Here is a 26,130-nt window from a genome sequence, read left to right as displayed (position 1 = left end):
AGGGGTCATGTATTTTTCAAACAGCTCAGATGAGGGGTAACTTAATTTTCATAAGTATCCGACCCGTCAAAAAGCAGTTTCAGTGTTCAGAAATATTCTGGGAGATAAAAATGTTTCGTTGCATGATTTCATTCTCTGAAGTTATTCACCTATAAATCTGAACAAAAGTATAATTATCTGTCACATGAACATCTTGACTTGACAACTCTGAGGCTTGTCTTATTGTAAATCAAGCTCACTGCACTGAGGGCGATGAGCAATTCCTATTACTTACATATTAGAGATATAGCAAGTTTTGTCAGGGAAATTATTTAACAGTTACCTGTACTGAGACTACTACTACCATAAAAAGTTAAATAATACTTTTAGGTGAAATTTCAATATCATAATTGTTGTCCACATCTGAACTTTTAAATACCCTATTTGAATCAAGAACATTTGTATCAATTATCAAACACCTATAAAAGCACAAATTAATTTAGTTTAGCATTGTAAAAAAATTATTCTTAGTTTTCTATTAGACTCCAATGTATATGAATCGACATTTCGGTGAAATTCCAAAATCCAATTTCTTGCACACATATCAACCTTTAACCATCCTAGGCTAACTAAGTACTTTAAAATGAATTATCAAATGTCTATAAATACACATATTTTGATAGTTTTGTACTGGAAAAAAATTATTCAGTTTCCTCATAGACTCCAATGTACAGTGAATCTACATTTTGGTATAATTCCAAAATCCAATTTCTGGCGAACACATCCATTTGTTACCACCCTAATCTAATCAAGTACATTGATATCAATAATCGAGAGTACATAAATACATGGGTTTACCTATTTTTGTTTTGGAAAAAAATTATTCATACTTTCCTCATAGACTCCCATGTATAGTGGATGAACATTTTCAGTGAAGTTCCATAATCAGATTTCTTGTACACATAATATGCACCTTTAACCATCATATTCTAATCAAGTAAAATTATGTTAATTATTGAACATCTGTATATACAAAAGTATACCAAGTTTTTCATTGGAAAAAAAATTATTCAGAATTTTATCATTGACTCCCATGTATAGTGGATGAACATTTTTGGTGAAATTCTAAGGTCAAACTTTTTGTCCACATGCCAGTTGTAACAACCCTATTTCATTTAAGTACATTTATGTAAATTATCAAATATCTATAAATGCACAGATACAGTTTTGCATTGAAAAAGTATTACATAGATTTCTCATACATGTATGAGAAAATATATGTATACCATGTATGGTGAATCAACATTATCAACAGCTGATTTTTTATTATATCCAAATATCAAAATTTTGTACAAACACACTTGCGCAAAAATATTGCGATCAACCAGTAATTTCTGTCTACCCCTTTGAGGGGTAATTTCAAAATTACAGCAAGTCAGAAGGGGAAATCTGAGCATTAACACCTTTTGAGTTTTGTAAGGAAGGTCATTTGAAAAAATCTAAGCTCTTTTTTGGGGGGATTCTAATGCTCCATACCTCCGAAGTGTTTGTGTGTGCAGCTTTACTCAAGCAATGTGGGGGGGGGGGGGGGATCATGAAATTTTGTCACCTTGAAAGGGGGTCATCAATTTCTTTGTACTATGGGTAGGGGGGTTCACTTATTTTGACTGATGCACTGGAAGAATTTGCCGGCCCTCCCCCGGCCATAATAACTGAACGCTCCCTTAACTCATTGTAGTGAAGATTTTAGTGATTTCGTAGATCGGTGTTCACAACGATTCTCACTGACGGACTTAAGATGTGGAAGAAATCTAGTTGCACAGTTCACTCCAAAGGCAGAAACGTTGTTCGGGTCGTTATCCAGTGTTCAGCAGTACAAGGGGGGAATTCGTCAAGCACAGAGAACTGATGATGCAGTCTAAATACAAAATGTCATGTCAGTTGGACCAGTATTGTGTCCAAGTGGGTTTGATCGTTGATTTTGTTGCTAAGTGAGTACTTACCACAGGTTTCGAGTTCGAAAATTAATGCATTCACATCTCTTTTTGAGATGTGATCATTTTTACTTTCTTTGTCCATACTTTAACATCACCGTTACACGTCAACAAAGCCCAACGTACAACAGTCCATGATGCGCTGCACCTTCGCCCAAAATATTCACGTTAACCATGCAGCCGTTTGATACTTTTATGAAATGGATATATACTTTTATATGGAGGGCACAGATGAAAGTTTCTACAGATACTGATACCCCCATTGCGATATATAAATACTGTAAAATGAGGGATAAAATGATAAACGATATCAAAGCCACTTTGCCGTTCTTAGCCAAACCGAATAAAATTACCCACCATCAGAGAGAATGTTTACATTTATATTTTCATGAATACATGTGTATTAACTGAAATATGAGTCATACAATAACAGTCCTGCTTTATGAAATATCCAATTAATCAATATATATTACAACATTGGTATTCATTGGTATTTCCTTTTTTGCAATAAAAGAGAAAAGTGTAAAGCTACAAATAATTATCAAAATAATTTATTACTGCTTTGATAATCCAATTTTGTAGTTTATTTGGTCATTTTGGTACACTTCTGACTTTCCGATTAAACATGCGCAACTTGCCATGTTAGTGTCAATAAGTAATGCGTCTTGTACTTCCCTGCTACTCCAAGTATTTGACAACTCAAAAGGGTATAGCAGAAGGAATTGGAACATTGTAAGGCAAAATGACTATTATCAAATCCTTGGCAATATCAAAAAACTCTATTTACTGTGACAAACTACGATATCCAGACACCTATCTAAAACGAATCAACTGATTGCCTTACACTTGATCTTGCCTTTTAATTATCAAGTACCGTTAAATTTCCAAATATATGGTTCAGCATTGCAAATTACATTGAGTATTGGCACACATACGTCTTTCATTAGGTCATAAACCTCTTCATGAATCTTTGGTTCATAAATTTGTCAATTTGGTTAATTTGCAAAGTATTGCAGCGGTATAATTTCTTCATGAGTCCACTTTAGAAATGAGAGTGACACGTAATTATGGGTTTTTTATTCTCATATCGAGTTTTTAAATCTCGTAATTACGAGTTTATATTTCTCGTAATTACGAGTTTTTGATTCTCGTAATTACGAGTTTTTAAATCTCGTAATTACGAGTTTTCATTTCTCGTAATTACGAGAATTGAAAACTCGCAATTAGGAGTTTTTGATTCTCGTTTCGTAATTACGAGTTTTTAAATTTCGTAATTCCGAGTTTTTATTTCTCGTAATTACTAGAATTGAAAACTCGTAATTAGGGGTATTGATTCTCGTAATTACGAGTTTTTAATCTCGTAATTACGAGTTTTTATTTCTCGTAATTACGAGTTTTTGAGGTGTCATTTTTCTGCTCTCATAATTAGCACTCTCAATAGTGCGATGGAAGACAGAAATAGCTTTATCAAATTATGACGAAATCTTGGTCAGTCTGATGGCCAGGCATAAAATTATCATCAGCACGAGAACGCTGAAGAGGTGTTTAAGAAATCTATACCTGTTCAGGAGGAAAAAGTTTAGTTATATTTCTGAAGTTGCTGAGTTTATCCAGGTCCAGATCCAAGGGTCAAATCAGTTGCCGGGTTACAGATGGATACATTAAAAATGCATACAGAGTAGATTTGTTGTCACACAGGAAACCGTGAGACATTTGCTTGGCCTTCTAGATCCTGTTGGAGTTGACCTTAGAAGACGTCTTAAGTTAAGGCGAAGGCAGTACTACAGTAAAGGACCAAACTTCATGTGGCATGTATTGATGGTTACGATAAACTCACGCCATACGGCATATGCATTAATGGGTGCATTGATAGGTTTTCTCGCTTACTTGTATGGCTAGAAGCATACACAACTAACAAAGCCCCAACAATAGTATCGAGCTACTTTATTGAAGCCGTGAAAACAAGGAGAGGGTGTCCCCGCAGAATACGAGCAGATATGGGTACAGAAAATCGATACATTGAACAAATGCAAATTTGTTTTGAGAGGATACCATACAGACGCCCTGGCAGGTCATAAAAGTTTCATCTATGGACGTAGCACTGGAAACCAAAGGATAGAACACTGGTGGATTATACTGAGAAAGCAGAATGCGCAGTTTTGGATAAATCTGTTTGAAAATATCAGAGATGATGCACTGTTTGATGGAAGTTTGCTTGATAAAAGTCTTATTCAGTTCTGTTTTCTTAATTTTGTACAGGTAAGAGTAATACAGTTTGAACATTGGGAAACACATTTTCCAGGATGTTATTATTTCCTTTACGTCTTTAAATCTTATCAAAGAAACTCAAAATGTGCAAATGAGCGAACACTCAGTCCGTCAGTCACACCCACCAAATATTAACCGCAATTTCATTATGAAGTCATTACCATAATTTGAAAAGTCACGTCAAACTTTGTCTTTTCATTCTTTAAAAATTTCTTGAGTCCAGATCATCAATAAGTCATTATTTTTTCTAAACTATGCAAACTACAACCTCAGAAAACTGATCAAATCCTAGATCTGTGCATGAACACACTCGACAGCAATATTTAATTGTATTGGTTGGAAAAAAATTTGCTCTATGAGTGGAACCAAATTTAGTCACACATTCAGAGACACACAATTTCTCATATACACATCGACATACAAATATACGAAAGTAGACATTTTCTGTCTTGACTACACCCACATGTGGGCAAAACACCTCAAATAAATTGATAATACATTGAACTTTGTTCCCTTTCACCGTAACATAGTGACATGAACTTTTATCAAATTCATATGCATAGAATGTCATTTGTCTCAGTTATTTATGAATTGTCATTTTACATTTAAAGGCTGATTTGGATGATGTTTTCCCTATATGTAACACACATCGTATTCGTTCCTCTCGCAACCAAAATGCACCTAGTGGTCGACCAATTCTACTGTATTCCCTCCCAGAGCTGTATGGTGCCGACAGTCAGTTACGTAGGGTGGATATGCAAGCACTCCAGTGCTGTGAAGAGGTGTGTCCCCAAAGGGGAATATCCATGTGATGTGGTCATATTTGATCTATGCTGTACTATTATGGAAGAATCTGACTGGGACAAACCATCAGATCCTTATGAGGCAGCTACACTGTCTGCACTATTACAGAGTTCTATCAAAGCAGATTTGCGAAAATCGCTTGGACCCAGGAGCGGTCGTTATTATTTACTTATATTACCATGCCCTGTCCATCGCGTTTTGATTGGCCAAGCTGAACCACGTGACTGCCCACAAATACACAGTAATGGTTTGTTTTCGTGCCCGTGAATATGAATAATATCGTAAACATAGGAACTTCACAGCTAAAACGAAAATTGCAATTTGTACAAAATTCATAATCAACCACAAAATAAAATGGAGCATCTGTCGACCAAGTTTAGAGGCTTTTTTTCAAAAGAAATATCCGGATTTGCAAAATTTTGGCAGCGCGCACACTACTCACTGTCAGGTTCAGGGGGCCCGTTGTCGTTCGCACGGAAAATTTTCGTAAATTTTGACAGTTTTTTTCTGTGTTCATTGATAATATTATGTAAATGACAGACTCCGCGCTGACCATTAACGTTTATATTCGGGCGCGGGCGAGAAGAAAGCCAAATTAACGGGCTCGGCAAGCCTCGCCCATTAATTGTTGGCTTTCCTCTCGCCCTTGCCCATAAATAAACGTTAATGGTCAGCGCGTCGTCCGTTATTTCTATACTATGTTTCTATCTAGTAAATAAAGATATTGTTTGTGACCACACCTGTGAACAGATGTTTACTATTTTTGCTTCACTGTCGCTATTGCTGTTGTTTATGACATTAATGGTTATGAGGCTTACCACACACAATAATTATTCTATATTTTGCATGTACCTGTCAATTTGGCCATTTGACAGCACCATTTCGATTGTGATGATACCAATACCTGGTTTCAAGGACTGATCTTTGAAAGCTTCAATCAGTTCCTTCAGGACAATTCCACGATGTACTCGTATTGTCATTGCCATCACTGTAGGTGGTGTAGGTTCAGCCAATGGAATGTCATCCACTTCTATGCATTAAACAGAATATCACTGTCACTATCGCCGACCATAGACTGCATAGCTAGCACTGCATCATAGTCAAGTCTTTGTGTGTCTCTTTCATCTCTTTCATCATTTTCAATATGATCTGAATTGTCTACCTCTACTTCTTCAGTATCTACAGAAATTGGTATTTCATGATCCTGTAAAACCTCACTGTCATTGGTATCTGGGTTGATAGAAGCAGCCTCACTACCAGGCAGGTCACCAACAACTGACTCTGTCACATTACCATCAGGCCTCTTTGTTGATTCTTGGTGTAGCCTGTCACTATTGATATTGCCATCATCAATCATGTTTTCACCCGTGGCTTGCTCAACAGAAGACACACCTGCAGATTTGTCTTGGCCTAGCTCTGACATCATGTCACTCTCAGTTACTTATGTTTTGCTTCTTTTACGAGCAGTAGCAATGTAGAAATGTGGCATGGGTAGCTTGGTCTCATCATACATCTCACCTATAGTTATCTTATCATCATGAGCATTTTCAGTGAAATCCCACACATCAAAGTCAAACTGGTGACAGAGCCTTTTCTAGATTTACCATATGGGAAAAGAAGCTCTGTCCTATTTAGAGTATTTCTGACTTCTTTGCTGTCTTGTTTAGGCTGACTGTTCTTGTGCCGCCACCTTGCTTTGTGCAAACTTGTACACTACGTGTGGTCTCTTTCACAATCTATCCCATTTCAATCTTTCTTGTTTCTTTCTTTTCATTGTTTTTTCCTATTAGTTTATCAGCTGAACTCTGACGAACTGACTTGGATGTGTATTCAACCTGATGAATCATAAGTAGCAGTTGACATATTTGTAGATCTCAATTTTAATTTCTTCCGAAGTTTACTGAGTAGGGTATGTTCCGCTTTGATCCAGAAGTGTCCTTTTTATAACGTTGAAATTTTGCTATTCTGTCACCATGTCTCAATATACTTTGCCAACTGGTCGTCTGACATATACTGGATTACACTGCTATCAATCTGGAAATAATAAAATAATACAACATTTTTAAGCATAAACATTTTATGACAGCCATGAACTTACATGATAGTAAAATCTGGGAAAAGCTACATATATTGTAAGCTGTCTTCATAAACATGATAAAGTATATGTCAGTACTTATTTTTGTATTTTTAAAATGGAAATCTCATGAAGCCCGGGCCTACAGCAGCTTTAATCACTGTATTTGCACAACACAATCAGGGAGTATAGCAAGGCAAAAATCTTCATAAATGCAAGCATACAAATGTCATTTCAGGAAGTCATTTCAATAAAACAATTTTGCATGCTTTTCTTTATGCAGTAAAATACTGCATATACTGCATAATGATATGCAGTACTACATAAAGAAAGACAAGCAAAACTAAATGACAGTACTGTTGTGTGGAATGCCATCCCGATATGCCTTTTTCATGCAGGCATTTATAAAAGTTTGTATGCCGCCAATATTTTCCTGTACTTTTATTTTATTTCACAATAAAATGATGTTGCTTCAATGTCTGTGATTGTTTGATAACTGAGAGATCTTTCTCTTTTGCAACCACCTTCATGTGACTCTGATTACTGTAAGAGCATGGAGCTGCGACCATGAAAGAGGAAATATACCCAACCTTTCTTTGGTAATCAGGTCGTTATTTAGTGAAAATAACCAAAATAGTGTTGGTTTCATTCACTTTCACATGCGCGTATAACCCAGTGGCCAAAAGCTGAACGCACGGAAACCGGAAGTGACGTATCAAACTTGCTAGTCGTCGTGTACACAGCGGGTTCAAAGCGAGGTCACTTACTGCCAAGCTCTTCTACGCCAAGTAGAGGACACGTACGCGGTACGCAAACCTCAGCGCTTGACTGAAAATCATAATGGCGAAGATAATCGGCAGTAACTTCAGTGTTCTCATCAGAAAAAAACAATTGTGGGACATTTTGTCCCGCTGACCAAATAAAAGCGGGACAACAGATGATTTTTGTGAGACAATATATAAATACATGTTAAAAACGTCAAACTGCAAATAGGAACCTTATTCTATGTATAGAAAAAATAAAGGACTCAACAAATCATTCATCTTAACAACTTTGTTATAAACACTCGGTAAACATATCAACTGATATTGAATATCAGCGCCTTTTAATGAAAAGTCTATGGGACTTTGTTCTTTCCAGTGTGAAAGTCAATTTCGGGGCCCTCTACCATAATAGTTGCGAGAGTGTCCAGCCATTCAGCTCCAAGTTGATTTCTGTCATAAACTTCAAACCTGAACGAGCAATCGATAATCCAAGACTGACGTCGTCAGAAAGTTACAGCAACTCGGAGTTCGGAAAGTGACTATTCTAGCTCCGATGACGAAGTTCAAATTCGTCTCGGCGATCAATCATGCCTGTCATTGTCTACCCATAGATGCATGTGTTGCGTCTGCAATCGCTGTGAAATCATGCCGACGCCGAATTAATGCCAATGCTGTAAAGAGATCGATAATTCTAAAAGTGCGAGCATTTTAATGTGTTACAGAACGCCCCGATATAGCGATGATTAGTCTAGAACCAGCGGTCCTGTCTACAGTGTTCCGTAGTGCCTGAGCGTACGTACAGTCCCATATGTACAAGCGAACCACGTGGGGCTGGATATGCCCCGGACAGTTGTCTTTAAGGCTTGTAGTTCAGTAGTTGGGCTTGAAAGTTTCGCTAAAAGCAGTCCTTCTCAAAGTTGTATTCGCAGAAATCTTTATTTCTACTTGACTTAAACATCGACACCGAGTGCTTGGCCCCTATATTCTGTAGCCATTCTATACACTGTAAGTGGGAAAGCTTACAGTTGCACACGTCGACTGTTTCAATGACCAAGTTTACGACGTCACTTACGGTATTTTGGTACACCGTTGTTTATTAGCTAGTGACTGAAAGTGAATACCAGATATGAACTGAAAATGCTCACGTGTTTCATTATATATTGCATTTATGTGCAAGTTTGAACCTTTGCTACATGCTTTGCTACATTTAAAGTGTTATGATCAACACAATGAATTTCACCACAGATCAATTCTAAAGGTCATTAAGTATTCAAATATGTAATTAGCTGAAATAAAAATAATTAATTTCTTTGAGTACTGTCATTGTATCACAATATAGCATGTGTAATTACCTTTGGTCAAGTCCTTCAAGCTCTATATGCCAAACCGTGAAAGCTTGTTAGCTATTTATGCAAATTATGAATTAGCTGACATGAAAATGCAAAATGACTTTCAATACTGTTATAACCTGGTATAATGATCAATGTACACAGCATGTTTCGCCAAATTTTATCAAGTAAATGCCAGTATATATCCCTAATTTGGAAGGTTCATTAAATATGCATATTGGGAATTGGCTGAAAAAAATGTCAAATGACTTTCAATAATCTTGTATCATAGTATCTTTAATGTACATAGCAAGTTTTGCCAACTTTGGTCAAGTCAAAACAGATAAATATCGCTAATAAATGCGGGATATCGGACCGCAGGCGGGCGAAGATTGCATTATAAGCGCGCCAACCCAAACTCACTGCATGGACATCACATTTACGAAATCGAAGTCCAAAGTCAACTACGTCATTGTTAGAATAAGAGAGGTTTTCCATACACACGGGAGCATACCACCACAAATTTTGCACAGATGGCGTTGCACTGGCATTGAAAAAGGGTGCATGGGAGCATGGGAACGCGGGCAGTTTCCCTCGCTATGGGTAGAAATGCATTGAGCAAGACACACTTCCGGGTTCGCAAAAAAACGAGGATCCCATTTACGGGGCGCTCAAATATAACTATTTGCTGTGATACATAGCAGAGGCGTATATGTTTGTGATGCTGAGAATAACATCAGTAAATAAATGACGGGTTTTAAAAGTTGACGTTTTTGCGATGAAACAGACTTCTGAAGGTAGCTCGCTTGGGGAACACGTCATCCCGGCCGCTGTCCGCTTTGACCCCAGTAATTCACACTGGTTTTGGTCGGCCCCAGGTACCCAAGTCACTTCGACCCCGTCACACTTTTGCCTACATGTCCACGGAGACGATTCAACATGTTCCACAACAAAGCCAAGACAAAAATTGAAAATATCAATAAAATGGCTTCACAAAGGCTGAAATACACGATACTCGATGAAGTATGAAGTTTATGAAATGAAATCAAAATTGACATCACAAGTGTTTGTCTCGGGTAATACCACTTGAAGTTGAACTATTCTACAGACTGTTTATTCCATACAGTGCAGTATTTGTCAGTGACAAATTAATCTTTGCAATACATTTTTTGCGATGAGCTGGAAATTTGATTAATATCGAGTTAATGTACATAATATTCCGTTATTTACTGGGACACGTTTATTTTCTCGATCCGCTATCTGCGGACTACGTGCTGAAGTACATTGACTGTTCATGTCAACGATCGTTTCTCCCTCTGCAGAGTTTCTGTATCCCGTTCAACAACGCTGTACCTCGATCACACGATAGTGACGCTATGTAGCTGTGCAGTATTGAAACTTATCATACCAGATATGAACTGAAAATGCTCACGTGTTTCATTATATATTGCATTTATGTGCAAGTTTGAACCTTTGCTACATGCTTTGCTACATTTAAAGTGTTATGATCAACACAATGAATTTCACCACAGATCAATTCTAAAGGTCATTAAGTATTCAAATATGTAATTAGCTGAAATAAAAATAATTAATTTCTTTGAGTACTGTCATTGTATCACAATATAGCATGTGTAATTACCTTTGGTCAAGTCCTTCAAGCTCTATATGCCAAACCGTGAAAGCTTGTTAGCTATTTATGCAAATTATGAATTAGCTGACATGAAAATGCAAAATGACTTTCAATACTGTTATAACCTGGTATAATGATCAATGTACACAGCATGTTTCGCCAAATTTTATCAAGTAAATGCCAGTATATATCCCTAATTTGGAAGGTTCATTAAATATGCATATTGGGAATTGGCTGAAAAAATGTCAAATGACTTTCAATAATCTTGTATCATAGTATCTTTAATGTACATAGCAAGTTTTGCCAACTTTGGTCAAGTCAAAACAGATAAATATCGCTAATAAATGCGGGATATCGGACCGCAGGCGGGCGAAGATTGCATTATAAGCGCGCCAACCCAAACTCACTGCATGGACATCACATTTACGAAATCGAAGTCCAAAGTCAACTACGTCATTGTTAGAATAAGAGAGGTTTTCCATCACACGGAGCATACCACCACAAATTTTGCACAGATGGCGTTGCACTGGCATTGAAAAAGGGTGCATGGGAGCATGGGAACGCGGGCAGTTTCCCTCGCTATGGGTAGGAAATGCATTGAGCAAGACACACTTCCGGGTTCGCAAAAAACGAGGATCCCATTTACGGGGCGCTCAAATATAACTATTTGCTGTGATACATAGCAGAGGCGTATATGTTTGTGATGCTGAGAATAACATCAGTAAATAAATGACGGGTTTTAAAAGTTGACGTTTTTTGCGATGAAACAGACTTCTGAAGGTAGCTCGCTTGGGGAACACGTCATCCCGGCCGCTGTCCGCTTTGACCCCAGTAATTTACACTGGTTTTGGTCGGCCCCAGGTACCCAAGTCACTTCGACCCCGTCACACTTTTGCCTACATGTCCACGGAGACGATTCAACATGTTCCACAACAAAGCCAAGACAAAAATTGAAAATATCAATAAAATGGCTTCACAAAGGCTGAAATACACGATACTCGATGAAGTATGAAGTTTATGAAATGAAATCAAAATTGACAACACAAGTGTTTGTCTCGGGTAATACCACTTGAAGTTGAACTATTCTACAGACTGTATTCCATACAGTGCAGTATTTGTCAGTGACAAATTAATCTTTGCAATACATTTTTTTGCGATGAGCTGGAAATTTGATTAATATCGAGTTAATGTACATAAATATTCCGTTATTTACTGGGACACGTTTATTTTCTCGATCCGCTATCTGCGGACTACGTGCTGAAGTACATTGACTGTTCATGTCAACGATCGTTTCTCCCTCTGCAGAGTTTCTGTATCCGTTCAACAACGCTAGTACCTCGATCACACGATAGTGACGCTATGTAGCTGTGCAGTATTGAAACTTATCATAAAATGGCCACCTCGTCTAACAGTAACACGTATTGTCGGGATTATCGTACGGAAAAAAGACTGCAAAAGTAAGACTTATGAATCTTCATCAGAATTGAACACATCATGATTGTACACGAGTATCAACCGTGAATGCACGTTGAGCTCGGCAGTTACACAAGCATGGTACGCTACATGCATAGCCCTACGAGTATGGCGACAGTGTCCCGCTTTGGCTACGCCGGGGGCTACGCCGCCTACCGGAGGTGGGAGGCGGCGTAGCCAAAGCTGGACACTCTCGCCATACTCGTAGGGATAGCTACATGCACTGCCGCGATGCCGATCGTATGCATTCCAAGGCCTATCCCGGAATTTGTTTCACAAACAACCTCAAAGGAGAGCAAACATACTTCTATGGACAATGACGAATACGTTTCTTGGCGAAGCAAAATCAAAACAGTGCAGAAGTACATGAAGTAGGTCATGGCCTTGGACTCTGTGCACGAACCTGATTGGACACTTCAATACCTTTGACCCAAAGTTATTATTCATCAGCACTTCCATGCCATGAGGCTAGGTAGAGAACGTATTAGCCCTGCGTACGATGCTGTGTGTTCCGCTACAGCTAATAGCCCCGCTCACTGAGCGGGGCTATTAGCTGTAGCGGAACACACAGCATCGTACGCAGGGCTAAGAATGTATGTACTCATTTCTGGCGATCGAGCAGCGAGGGAAACAATCAATTACCAAGGATAAAGCTAATTTGCTAAACGATATTTTATCTTGAATAGTGAGTTGAATGAGTAATAAAATATCATATTTTTAATGTTCAATACGAGGTTGAAACACGGAGGGACCGTGATTGAAACCAGAGCTATCCAGCTGTAGCCAACCTGGACAAGCACTTTTCACAGCGCCCTCAAACAGTCGATTGTTTTCACTTGTCATACGCGGCGTAACAGAAAAATTAAAACTTTCATAACTTCATTAATATCCAAGCCACGCCCACCAAAACCTTTTCAGTTCTAGCCATTTGAATTCTGAAGATGTCTACCAAATTTGACTGAAATACGTTCAGCCGTTTTTGAGAAAATGGACCCACAGACAGACAGACACACAGACAGACAGACAGACAGACAGACAGACATCGCTGCGACATATGCTCACGTGTTCACACGTGAGCAAAAAATCGACTCGAAAGCCTCCCAATGATCATATCAGTTTAATATTCCAAAATTAATTTTCAAGGTAAATTTCCCCTTTAAACGAGTTGTTGTAGTTTCTTGAGTGTCTACATGGGATGACATAAGGCGAAAGCATACGCTTACATTTTACTTAAATTGTACATAAAACAACAAAAATGAATAATTTTGATAAGCCTTGCAAAGTCTCGCCAATTCCTGTCATACATTTTGTGACTAATTTTGAGATTTTGTGCAAAACACCAAACTGCAATTCAGTTAAACATTTTGTGAACAACTTCAAGTCATCGTTGATGACACAGTCCCCACTTGTTAATGGGTACTTTAATTACAAGTCCTCAGGGAGGATAGAGTCCTCTTCATTAATTAGGTCTGTGATAAATATACTGCGATACAGATGGCGCTCAATGGCCAAGAATGAGTTCCATGTTGGTGAAAACATAAAACCAATGTAGGCCGCCATCCTAATTAAAAAAGGTCATTAAATGAGTAAATTAGTAATTAACCAAAAGGATGATGCCAAACATTTTTGCATACCATCCTAACACTGACAGATTATCACCGGTACCATATTTCATAAAGTTTGATGCAGTATTTACAACACTATGAGATCAGCATATGTACCAAATCTCATCAAATTTGACCCATTATTTGTGGATATACCACTCTAATTAGGAAAGTTCATTACAACATAAGCAATTACAAATTAATTAACATGATACCATCATGATACCATGATACCATCATCATCATCATCATGATACCATGGTTGATACCATCGTATTTCTCTTTCCAGGGTCGATAGCTCTGCTGGTGGACAGAATTGTCCCCGAGGCTATCTTCCGCCCGGAGTAAAGCGTTGTATTCATTGCTTCGCTTCGATATAGTTTGTGTGAGATGTATGATAGCGTGTGTGCTAGCGTGAGTGCTTCACGAACTCTACGGCGAGTGGAGAGGGCGCAGTCAAAATTGTAACATCCTTAGCTCGGTTATTGAACCAATCTTTTTAGGATTGGGGATTTAGTCGAGCGGTTTGTCTGTTGTCCTCTGCACTAGGTGATTGGGTGCCGTGCGTTGTGGGTTCGAGTCCCGGTTGATACCATTGTATTTAACATGACACTGATAAATGTCATTTTCACTGTTAAAGTAATGTGAGCTTAACATCTGTCCAAGTTTCATGAAATTTGATGCAGTATTTCTTGACATAACAGCCTAATTACGAAACTTAGTTGACATGATACTGCTACATGCCGTGAAACAAATTGATGTGCATATGTCAATGTCCTGGTACCAACTTTGAATGATACTGATGGAAATATGTCTAAGTTATGGCTCTGTACATGAAATAATCGTAAAAAAATGGCCGCCACGCAGCCATATTTGATCATACTGTCTAAAAAATCAACATTCATATGGCATAAGCCAATGCCTATGTACCAACTTTGAATAAAATCGGTTGAAACTTGCCAGAGTTATGGCTCTCGACATGAAAAAAAAACAGAACAAAATGGCCGCCATGTGGCCATATTGGATCATATCGTGAAACAAATCGACAAACATATGGATAACAGAAGTCATCGTCCTTGTACCAACTTTGAATAAAATCGCTTGATACATGTCTGAGTTATGGTTCCGGACATGAAATATCGTACAAAATGGCCGCCATGCAGCCATATTCAATCTTATCGTAAAACAAATCAATGTGCATATGCATGACATAGGTCAATGTCCTTGTACAAACTTTGAATAAAGTCGGTTGAGACGGGCCTGAGTTATGACGAAGGGCATGAAAAATCGTAAAAAAATGGCCGCCATGAAGCCATATTCAATCTTATCGTAAAACAAATCAATGTGCATATGTATGACATGGGTCAATGTCAATGTCCTTGTACCAACGACGGGCCTGAGTTATGACGAAGGACTTGAAAAAATTGTAATAACATGGCCGCCATGCGGCCATATCGGGTCATATCATGAAGAAATTCACGTGCATATGTATGACATGGGTTAATGTCCTTGTACCAACTTTGAATAAAATCGGTTGAGATATGCCTGAGTTATGGCTCCGTACATGACCAAATCGTAACAAAATGGTCACATGGCAGCCATATTAGATCGTATCACAAAACAAATCGATGTGCATATGTATGACATGGGTCAATGTCCTTGTACCAACTTAGAATAAATTGGTTTAAGACAGGCCTGAGTTATAGCTAAGGACATGAAAAAATTTGAACAAAATGGCCGTCATGCGGCCATATTGGATAATGTCGTGAAAGAAATTGACGTGCATGTGTATGACATTGGTCAATGTCATTGTACCAACTTTGAATAAAATCTGTTGAAACATGTCTGAGTTATGGCTCTGTACATGAAAAATTTAATAAAATGGCCGCATGGCCGCCATATTAGATTGTAGCACAAAACAAATCAACATGCATATGTATGATATATGAAGTAATCCTTGTACAAAGTTTGAATGAAATCGCTCCAGGCATCTATGAGATATCTGCGTGAACAGACACACGCACCACAGTCACCTGCGGTCGGTCTATTCCGCTCGGCGTCTATGCCCCACAGACATGTGTACATATGCCTGAGAAAAAGAAGAAAGGAAACCAAATGGCTATGGCGCTTTCTCCACACGATGATCGTGTCTATAAGAAGCATTTTCCGCTCATTTGCGCCGCAGGCCTACACTCGTCAATGAACTCCGATATTCCTTCAGGAACACATTCCCCAACTTATCAAAGAACTGATTTATCGGAGAAAAGGCACCGATAGCAGAATGACAACAACGCATAGGGTCAACCAGAATCAAAAATGATGTTTTAATTCTCGTAATAACAATTTTTTAATTTCGTAATAACGAGAATAAAAACTCGTAATTACGAGAATAAATGAGTGATGTGTCCACATTTTACTCTTTGTTTCGCAACTCGTCAAAATACGGACACATCACTCAAATACCACGCGGTATTCATGTGCCTATGTAAAGCTATGGCGGAAAGCGCCCTCACTTCCGTGCAGTTTTTTTTACGTATCACGCCCCAGCCCGGTGCCGAAATATGAGCAATCGCGTGCATTTCTGAACCACCTCGATTCTAGTTGCTACGCGCGTTGCTATTCGCAAACGTCCCGGCTATTGTTCAAAAGACGCTAACCCTCTCGAACTGCATAAAAGAAAAAATATAGCCATAGCTTTCCTGCAGAAGAATAGGGCATGTCAAAGGTCAGAGAAAATTCTGAAAAATGGTGCTTCAAAAATCTTTATATTAAAGTTAGCATGGCCATTGCTGAAGACCTTGATATTTGCAATGTAGCAACCTGCCCATGTGGTCTACAACGTCAATGTAAAGAATTTCGATTGATCACTTTTTATACAAATTCGGTCAATTTTAAGGTTGAAATCATTGATGGCCACAACAGAAAGGGTCTAAATATTATTGATGTGGACTGTGACAAGTAGGGAAGGGTCATTGCGCATCAAAATAGGGGAGGTCACCAACACTTTTGAAGGGTTACTATTTTACGCACAGCATCATTTTGAAAGAAGCCAGCCCTCCTTTCCTTTAATTCTCCCCTTCCCTTACTCACATACAGGCGCTGTAATACCAGGACAGTGGGGCGTGAGTGACGCGAGTAATACATCGAATTGGCCGTCTGTTAGTCGGATTTATTTCATATCATATATTTCAGTTTCTTTATTTCTTTATTAATGTATGAATTTATTTTTCAGTTTCTTTATTTCTTCATTTCGCTATTTCGTCATTGCCGTTTGAAAATGCCACGGATTGATTACACAAAAATGTTTTCTCTTTCCAAACTAGAAAACTGCCCAGCCACACAATGTGGCATTTCAGGCTAACCGAATTTTCATGTCGAAATAGAAGAAGTAATACTGAAATAATGTCAAATTTCATCCCGTGTCGCATAGTACAGAACACGTCGCAGAAGAGCAACCACTTCATGCGCAACATTGCTATTCATCACTTGTAAACATCAACTGAAACCCGATTACACACAAATATGATTTCTCTGTCCAGACTAGAAAAATACCTGGCTGCAAAATGTATCGTGCAACTCGCGTAATTTTAATTTCCGAATTCGTCAACAAATTAGCAGCGATTTTTGTAAAAGATTGCTTTAAAACGTCATTTTCTTAGGCCCGAAATCCGTAACAAAATGCAATTTAGTTATAATTTACCATGTCTGTTTTGTCAAGCAGGGGTATATAGGTAGGGCAACAATTTTTTGTTGATGTAAACAACCAGATACTCTTTAAAATCTTCATATTTGCAGACATCCATACACCCACAACATAAATCATGTGCAACGAAACGCAATACAACAATGTTTCACTATAAATTTTCCAAAATCGGTTGACATGGTTACAGTGCATAAGCAGACGGAGAAGAGTTTCCTTATTGTCTGCACAAAAAGTGCAAACACCTGAGTGAACTCGAGGCTGCGTCATTTTATAAAGGGTGACATTTGTTACCAGAATATTATGTGTCAGCTTCCACTGGAATTAACCACAGACCCTCGAGCTAAGAATTAACTAAGGTTAACTGAAAAGGTGACTAGTAAATATATTCCCACTCATAATTAAAACTGTTCAAACGTATTTATGAAAACTATTTCTGACCGAGGAAAAACAAAGTGTTGCTTAACAACACCATCTACAATACGCTTTTTGGTGCACTGGCTAATATGATAATGAATGCTTCTGTGATGCTCTTTGAATAAAATGCCGAGCACAACCTCATCATATCCACATGTAAATGCTGACATACCAGCATTCTGTTTCCAAGGCAGCCGACAAGGCAGAAATTAAAGCATACGACCTAATAAAATGCTGGTTTATTACACCCTTCTGAACTTCATGCTCCCATTTCAGAATGTTACCATTGGTGTCAAAAAGGTGACCAATATATTTAAAGCTAAGTTCATACAAATCTCTACAGAAAATACTTTTTCCTGCAACTAGAATATTTTCATTGTTCCAGATACATTACTGGTCTAAAAAATGAGTCTCCGTGCCAGGTGGAGATGTCAGTGATTTCCATGTTTTAGAATGTTAGTAAGAAAAGGGCTTAGGTGAACGGGCAAAAAGTTGATGTTGAAATTGAAATGCAAGATTAGTTCCATGCCGCCCGTACATTGCAATTTATTTGAAAAAAACCCACACATTTCAATGGTCTCACTATGGATACATCAAGATAACGACGTAACCAGTTAATGCATTGAGCTTTTACAATTGCAAATATATCAGACATGCCCTTAGCTAGAACTCCGCCATGAAAGCTTCATATGACTGTCTATCAGCAACTCTGCCATATATATATATATATATATATATATATATATATATATATATATATATATATATATATATATATATATATATATATATATATATATATATATATATATATACGGGGTGTTTGTATGTATAGAAAGAGGGTGATACAGACAGAAAGGGACAAACAAAGAAACACACTCATGCACATGCGTACATATACATAAATACTTACAAATATACAAATAAGCTTATGCAGTAAAAAGGCAAGTGCTCATGACAACACCACGTGTTGATGTAAAACTGGATCTCGTTTCTTCAGTGGAAATCAGTAGCTCCGCCTATGTCACCATGCAGGCAATGCTATAAATTCTTCCGTCCTTTGTTCTTTCACTCTCTACCATGATGAAACATCACGCCACGTAGGGTATGTACTAATTCATACCAATGGTTATTCATTGTTTCAGGCCTTTCTTCTTAATGTAATGCAGATTCCCCCATTCTAGTCCCCTGTTACAGCCATGCCAAAGTTTGGTTAGATTGATGCATTTTTCATTGCAAATGCCATTTCACCTTTAAAATAAACAAGATTTATAACCTTTCTCGACAATATGTACACGAAAAACTTCACCCCTGTCGACATGTAGAAGCTTCATAGATTATTAAATGGATAATAAAATGCACAAATGCTATGATTTTAAATCAAAACGGTAGTTGCTGCTATTACAACATGTGCTGCAGATGTTCACAGTACCATTGTGTCCACATAGCCCCAATCTGTCATATTGAGTTTACATGTATTTCTGTAACACTTTCCATTGGGTAGTGGAAGCTCGGCATATTCATGCTGTGCCTCAAGTATTAACATTTCAAACCAGGCAACCGGCCTACGACACAGGAATCAGTATTCGGAGACTCGTATTGCCGTTTTCGCCTTTACCGTGCCAATCATTTCCGGATTGAACGACAGTCTGTCTGCGACTGAACCATCGCATAATGGTGTTCATGTTCAGTAAGCGAACATTCTTTTTGATTGTACTGTTCTTTTCTTTGGTGCTGATGTTTCTGTACCTGAACACGCCATGGCTCTTTCAGACGTCGATCATCACACATATACACTGGCAGAACATCAACAAGAGTGACATATACCAGGACAAAGAAGCCGTGCTAACCGGCAGCTCCGTGAGGAACGCAACAGGCAAAACCGAAAATAATGAGTAAGTACTTTCGGTTGCAGAGAGGGCAGTCATATCTAGGCAGTGTAAAAACTATGGGAACAGAAAGAAAACAGACCCATAGCAATATCTGAGTAAGACGTTAGTGGCATAAGTTTGCGCCGATGGATTTAGAATTTTCGATTTTTTAATTACAGAGGCATGCCCCATGGATAATTGTCATGAGATGTAGTCCGGTTTTACAATAGATCGCGCTCCAGGGTCTTTCCTCGTGCGTTGTATGTGAAATGGAACATGCGCCGATCGAGGGCCGCCAGTGCACTATATTCCCTTGCACTGTCTTTTCTTCGAAGATCTGAGTTGATATAATTTTTACCACTACGGCAATTACCGTGAAGTAAATAGTCCTAAAAGGTTCGAAATTTTACAAGTGCCATGTAACGTTTCCTTCTATGCTCTATTAACATACCTTGAATGTCCCTGCCATCAAGCAAAATTATGAAAACTTTGATATCAAAGATGCCAAAGCAATACCGAATATTCAATCTCTGGAAACATGGAAATCATATCAAAATGACACGCCACACATTCATTCAGCGTCGAGATTAGCCGAGACAAGCCATGTGAGCAAAAAGTAAAAGGAAAGCATAGAAGGACGGCGAAGAACACAGATGGAAGATTAGAAAACCTATTTAAAGATTTAGAAAACTTATTCCTGTTTAAACAGGAACTTCCCCCATGAAAACCAGATTATCGTAAATCAAAGCAAATGTGAAAAAGCCATGCTACTGATCGGACGTACCGTGTTTGGTCCCAGAATCCCATAATTTTGCCATGTTTCAGGCGTTCATTGTCATTAAATCTTGCATTTGATGTCTGTGAATATATAGCGACTAAACTTGAGTCGGAAATAAACTGAAAAAATGTTCCCTTTTTTGTGGGAGAACGCATACGTTTCAAAATGTGTTCCCTGTGCGACCATATGACCCCTCTGTGCATATGTCACGATCAAGTGCCCATCATGATTATTTAAATTCATCATACGGTCAATACGATGCTGTGAGAATTCAAAAACTTCCAGTGTATTCAAATGGCTGCGTCATCAGTAACCCCTATTGTGCGCCCACTTTTATCAATGCTTGTAGAAATAGATTATGCAGACAATCTTGCTCTTCTTACACATACTCGTCGACACATGAAGGAGAAAACATCTCGCCTTAATAAGAATGGTCAGAAGATTAGCTTAAAGATCAACCAAAGGAAAACAAAAGTCACGACTTTGAATGTCCCAAACCCTTCACCAATCCATATTAATGGAGAAGATCTTCCCAGAACGAATGTGTTTACATATTTAGGCAGCACCGTTAGTCAAGATAGAGGTGCGGAAATAGACACAAAGAGTCGTCTCAAGAAAGCAAGAAATGCATTTTACTCATTGAATAATATATGGAAGTCAAGATTATATTCTATGAAAAATAAACTCAATCTGTACCAAAGCCGTGTTCTTTCCACCTTGTTATACGGTTCTGAATGTTGGATAATGACCAAGGGAGATGTTAGTAAACTGTCAACCTTCCATACCAAGAGTCTCAGGTGCATAGTACGTATCTTACGGCCAAATAAGAACTCTTTGATAAATGCCAGTCAGTATGCATGGAAACCATCCTAATGAGAAGGAGATGGACATGGATTTGACATCTGCTCAGAAAAGACACAACTGATATTACAAGAGCAGCTTTACGTTGGACCCCTGAGGGAAAACGAAAACGTGGAAAACCAAAGAACACACGAAGGAGAACTGTAGAGAAAGAATTGAAGATGTTTGGCTACACTTGGGAGACAGTCCAACACCTTGCCAAAAACCGAAGGGACTGGAGTGCTTTTGTTGCTGCCGTTCATGCTGTGAAGCATGATGGGCAATAACTAACTAAATAATTGTACACAAAAAGAATGCATCTCCTTTAATGTAATGGTACAGTTTACTTCTACTCCTCCATGTTACCTGTATTTGTCATTTTACAATGAATACATTGTCTATGGAGAGCAACAAAGATGTGAATGATCGGTAGGTATGTTAAACTTGATTTTTTTCAACATTGTATTGTGTATCGACATCTTCTTTGTTGTTGTTATTTTTATTTAAATCATGTTGCAATGCTTTAAACTTATTCACACAGCCTGAGTATTAATATGCAGGTGTCTTATGATATATTGACATGTATATGAAATGCAACTGACAGCAATACTAGTGTACATAGCACATATGTATATTGTGTTAATAGGCTGAATACTAAATACATTAAATAAGATGTAAAACAAGAGATTGGAGTTAATACAAATAGCAAAAATACTGAAAAGTATCAAAATTTTATGTTTGTAATACTGTTCGCTTACGGGTTAATGATCACAAAAAAAATTTACGTATTGTTATACTTTTTCATGGGGGATTTTTGAATTTTGGTATATTAACGTACGATTGAAATTCAGTGTTTTTCATGAAAATCACTTAAAATCAATACATAAAAGCATTCATTTAAAGTTCATGCACTTAATGAAATGTTCAGATTCTCATCGTACAATAACACAAAAGTAAAATGTTGGACATTAAAGATAATTTAAATGAATAAATGTGTGAATAAATGGAGTTTTTAAAATTTCAGCAAATTTGCCATTATTAGATCCAAAATTTCAGACATCAAACACCCAAAATTTCAGACTTTAAAAGTTTTATTTGATGGTATATTTCAACTTCCAGGTTTATAAGTGGCATCTAGGTAATATATGTCTTGTACTTTTTATAATAAAATTTCTTCTGTAGGTCGCCCTGCCCAGTTTTTCACTACCATGCGATGTGTAGCCAGGAATTCACAATTTGCATACTCTCCCATGATCGTCATTTTGGTGCTCTTCAGCGGGTTCTATTGACCAGACCAGATTTGCATTAACTCAAGTTGCCTTAGACTGATGAACCCAAAAAGTCCACTGATGCACTTAAAAATGAGTGAATTTAAGCATTTGCCTTTGGAATGTGGCTCTTCAAACTGCAGACAACATTTCTTTAACCACTAAAGAATATTTATGTGGGCGTCAAAAGAGGTATTGTCGACATCTGCGAGCAGAACTGTTGCAATGCGTATTTATTTTCTCTGCGCTACATCCCTTACAAAGAAGCCGCTATATAGTAGTTTGGAGGATTTTCAAAAATTTTGATTTTAGGGCATTGAGGGGGATCTGAAAAACTGAGATTTCGATCAAGATTCCTCCAGCTCCCCTCCCCCTCACCTGTATTTGCGAACGCAACCAAAAAACCCTATTTCCTGGTCTTCACTATAGCGCACTATTGCGTTCTGCCTATGGCCTCCGGGCCTCCTGAAACAGTGGTGTGTTTTGCGGTGACGCACAGGCCCTCGGGGTGATAAACGAGCGCTACATTCCTCATGACTAGGTAGTATCGGTAGATGTTAATAATAACAAGATTCTATGTCACGATTCATCAGAAAATGTTACGTGACGAGACACTTACAAGTCTTGTGGCCACCGGCTCGAAAAAGTGATGTCAAAGGGCATTTTTTCAAAATCTATTTCACTTGGAAAATTTGTTAAAAATTAAAGCGCCTGTGATTTCAGAAGCAAAATTCTCCATTGCAACATCTCAGGAACTTGAACAGCTCATTGACAATAAAGATTCAAGCGTAACCAAGGATGTTATTCGGTTTGCAAACGACGATTGGTGAACAATCTGCCATCACCATGGCTATGCTGCGGAGGAGAGCTCACTATGTGAACTTCTCAAAATGTATTGTCGCAGCGCAAATTTTAATTAAAGACAAAAACACAGAGGAAGACGAGCCTGAGGACTATAATAAAACACCAATTTACCTGGTCTTTTATTCGGACTATAGCGCCCGTTTCTTATTTCTCGTAGCCTTGCATTACCAGAAACCCTTCATCATATCCGACTGCCTATGTCCTCGGGAAATGTTAATAGCGATGTATTTCTGGTAACGAACAGCCTAGAGGTAATAAACGGATGCCGGATGCTATGGTCCTCCTGACTAGGCAACAGTTGTTCGCTGTTTCTCGTCTGTTAATGCGAATTGTGACACAAAGGGAGCGTGAACTCCTTCCGCCTTTTAAAAAATAGAGCCAGCTTGTATAACTATATTTTGATAATATTGTGTTGATTTATCTTTATTTTCTGTAAACCTTAACGTCTTTAATATTTTGCAGACTGATTAGCTTAACATTACTATAAATCAAGCATCAGGAGGGGTTCGGCCAAACCATTTGATATTATTACAGTAGAATTTTTAATTTCACTTCTAATGCATTGATATATTGTCGATGGCTGTCGTTTTTGTTAGCCTTTAACCCTTTCCCTGTATCACATGTGTGATTTCACTCATTTTTATTATCAATAGAGAAAAGGTAACTTTCATATGCTGTCAGAAGGCTTCTACACGTATGATTGAGTGAATGTGTTTTGTGCACTCAGTACACTTACACAATAATTAAGCTTATAGGATTGTTCTGAGGACACGTGATGTTATATTGCTGGAGATATAGACTCTATAAATCTTTATACGTTTGGATGGAGATGGTGAATTCAAGAACTTTTTGCTGGTCTTGTGCAGTAGCCAGCAAATAGAACACTAGCCTAGAGAGTTTGAGCTGCTAAGCGCCAGTGATTGGCGGGCTATGAAGTATATGTCACATGTCTGGTGACGTAGGAAAAGAAGCTGGAAGACGGCATGGGGCCGCATCCGCATGGCCGCATTCGGCTTGAGTGCAGTCGATTTTCAAACTTTCCGTTCAGACGTTGCGAACATCTGGACCGACTCAATATCAAACCCTTTAGTGTGGGTGAGACTCAAGGACATTTAGTAAGCATTCATATGTGGTAAGAGAGACAACTTCTGACAGAACAATCCATTGAGCCCCGACCACGTGTGGGCGAGTGACGTAGCTACGAGCCACAGTCGCGAGTGGAGTGATACGTACCGGCCGCTGCGTACTATGCATATATGCATAGTACGCGGCGGCCGGTACGTATCACTCCACTCGTAACTGTGCTACGAGCGGAAGGACAGAACGGAAGCTTCGGCGCGAATGGGACCGGCCTGTATATGTAACTTCTGTGCACATTCAACGCTACGCCGCGCTACCGGACCGGACGTCAGGAACAGTAACAATCAGGTTTAGTAGATATACACGCTTGTAGGATAACAAAGATTCTGTCTTCGTCCTTCGAACCGTGTAAACTTTGCCTTCAAATCCGATCTTTCGGCGGAATCGAAATCGTGCTTTAATAATCTCACACACACGAGTGTAAGTCGATTTTGTATGAGTGATTCTTTGCCGCTTGGAGGGACGTTCATAGTTTGGATCGTGGGTGAAATTGGGTCGAAAAGTGGGCGATTGTTACTTCCCTACAAGAAGGCTTAGAATAGCATGAGTGTTTGTACAAGTTGTCTGACACTGAAATACTGTTGTAGTAGTTTGATCGAACTACAACTAAGTTCAGATTGACGTTTAGAGGCTACTGGATTTTACTGAACTGTTCTATTGTTTCAATATAGGGCCTAAGTTTTGAGCTAAGCGTCACTGCTATAGGCTATATACTGTTATTTTCTGTGCACGTGTAAAATTACTACAGTGTACAATCTTTGAGATAACTTTTATTTGCCTTAGTGGCCGGAAATACTGTAGAGTTGTCACTATTAGACTGCTGAGTTTGTTTTGAGTGCACACCATATGAACAGAGAACCGGTGTATTTCTATGTGTTGTGAGTACAGCCAGTTTAAAGACATTAGGGCTTACTAGCACATAGCTACCACATTTTCAGTGTTATTCAAGCAAATTGTGACTTCACGGAAACGATTTCTTTGGTGTGTTACTGTCAGTCTTTGCTATAGTTGTTAGCGAGTTGTCAATCTTTGTACAATACAGGGGTATCTGCGAATACTCGCTGTTGTTGTTGATTTATTCTTTAGTATTAAATAAATATTGTTGTTGGCGGAACTGTTATGCCAACTGATATAATTGTAAGATCGCTTTCTGTTGTACATTTAGAAGTAAATGCCACCTATCTGAGCGAACTATCGCGACCAGGTTAAAAGGTCTCAGTGGAACGAAAGTGAGTAACATTTTAATTGTTAAATTGGGCACAGACTTTCATGCCGTTTGACAATATATTTTCTTATAGTCACGCCTAGCACAATTCAAACAAATTTTTGTCAAC

The 26,130-nt window shown here is 38.3% G+C and overlaps 1 protein-coding gene across 6 annotated transcripts in view; it reads left to right on the top strand.

Moving 5' to 3' along the window:
• The window catches only part of LOC139140835 (CMP-N-acetylneuraminate-beta-1,4-galactoside alpha-2,3-sialyltransferase-like), a 145,618-nt gene that overhangs the window by 71,507 nt on the left and 47,981 nt on the right, over positions 1-26,130 (top strand). For 2 of the 6 annotated variants that reach the window (XM_070710284.1, XM_070710283.1), the window contains exon 1: positions 19,443-19,930. The exons of the other annotated variants lie outside the window; for them this stretch is intronic. In XM_070710284.1, the coding sequence (XP_070566385.1) occupies positions 19,710-19,930 (221 nt within the window). In that variant the 5' untranslated portion in view covers positions 19,443-19,709. Of the gene's footprint in view, positions 1-19,442; positions 19,931-26,130 lie in introns of those variants that run through there. 6 annotated transcript variants of the gene reach the window in all.

This window comes from Ptychodera flava, chromosome 9 (assembly GCF_041260155.1).
Source record: "Ptychodera flava strain L36383 chromosome 9, AS_Pfla_20210202, whole genome shotgun sequence".
NCBI lineage: Eukaryota > Metazoa > Hemichordata > Enteropneusta > Ptychoderidae > Ptychodera > Ptychodera flava.
Note: the sequence above shows the minus strand (reverse complement) of the source record. Positions and strands in the feature narration are given on the sequence as shown.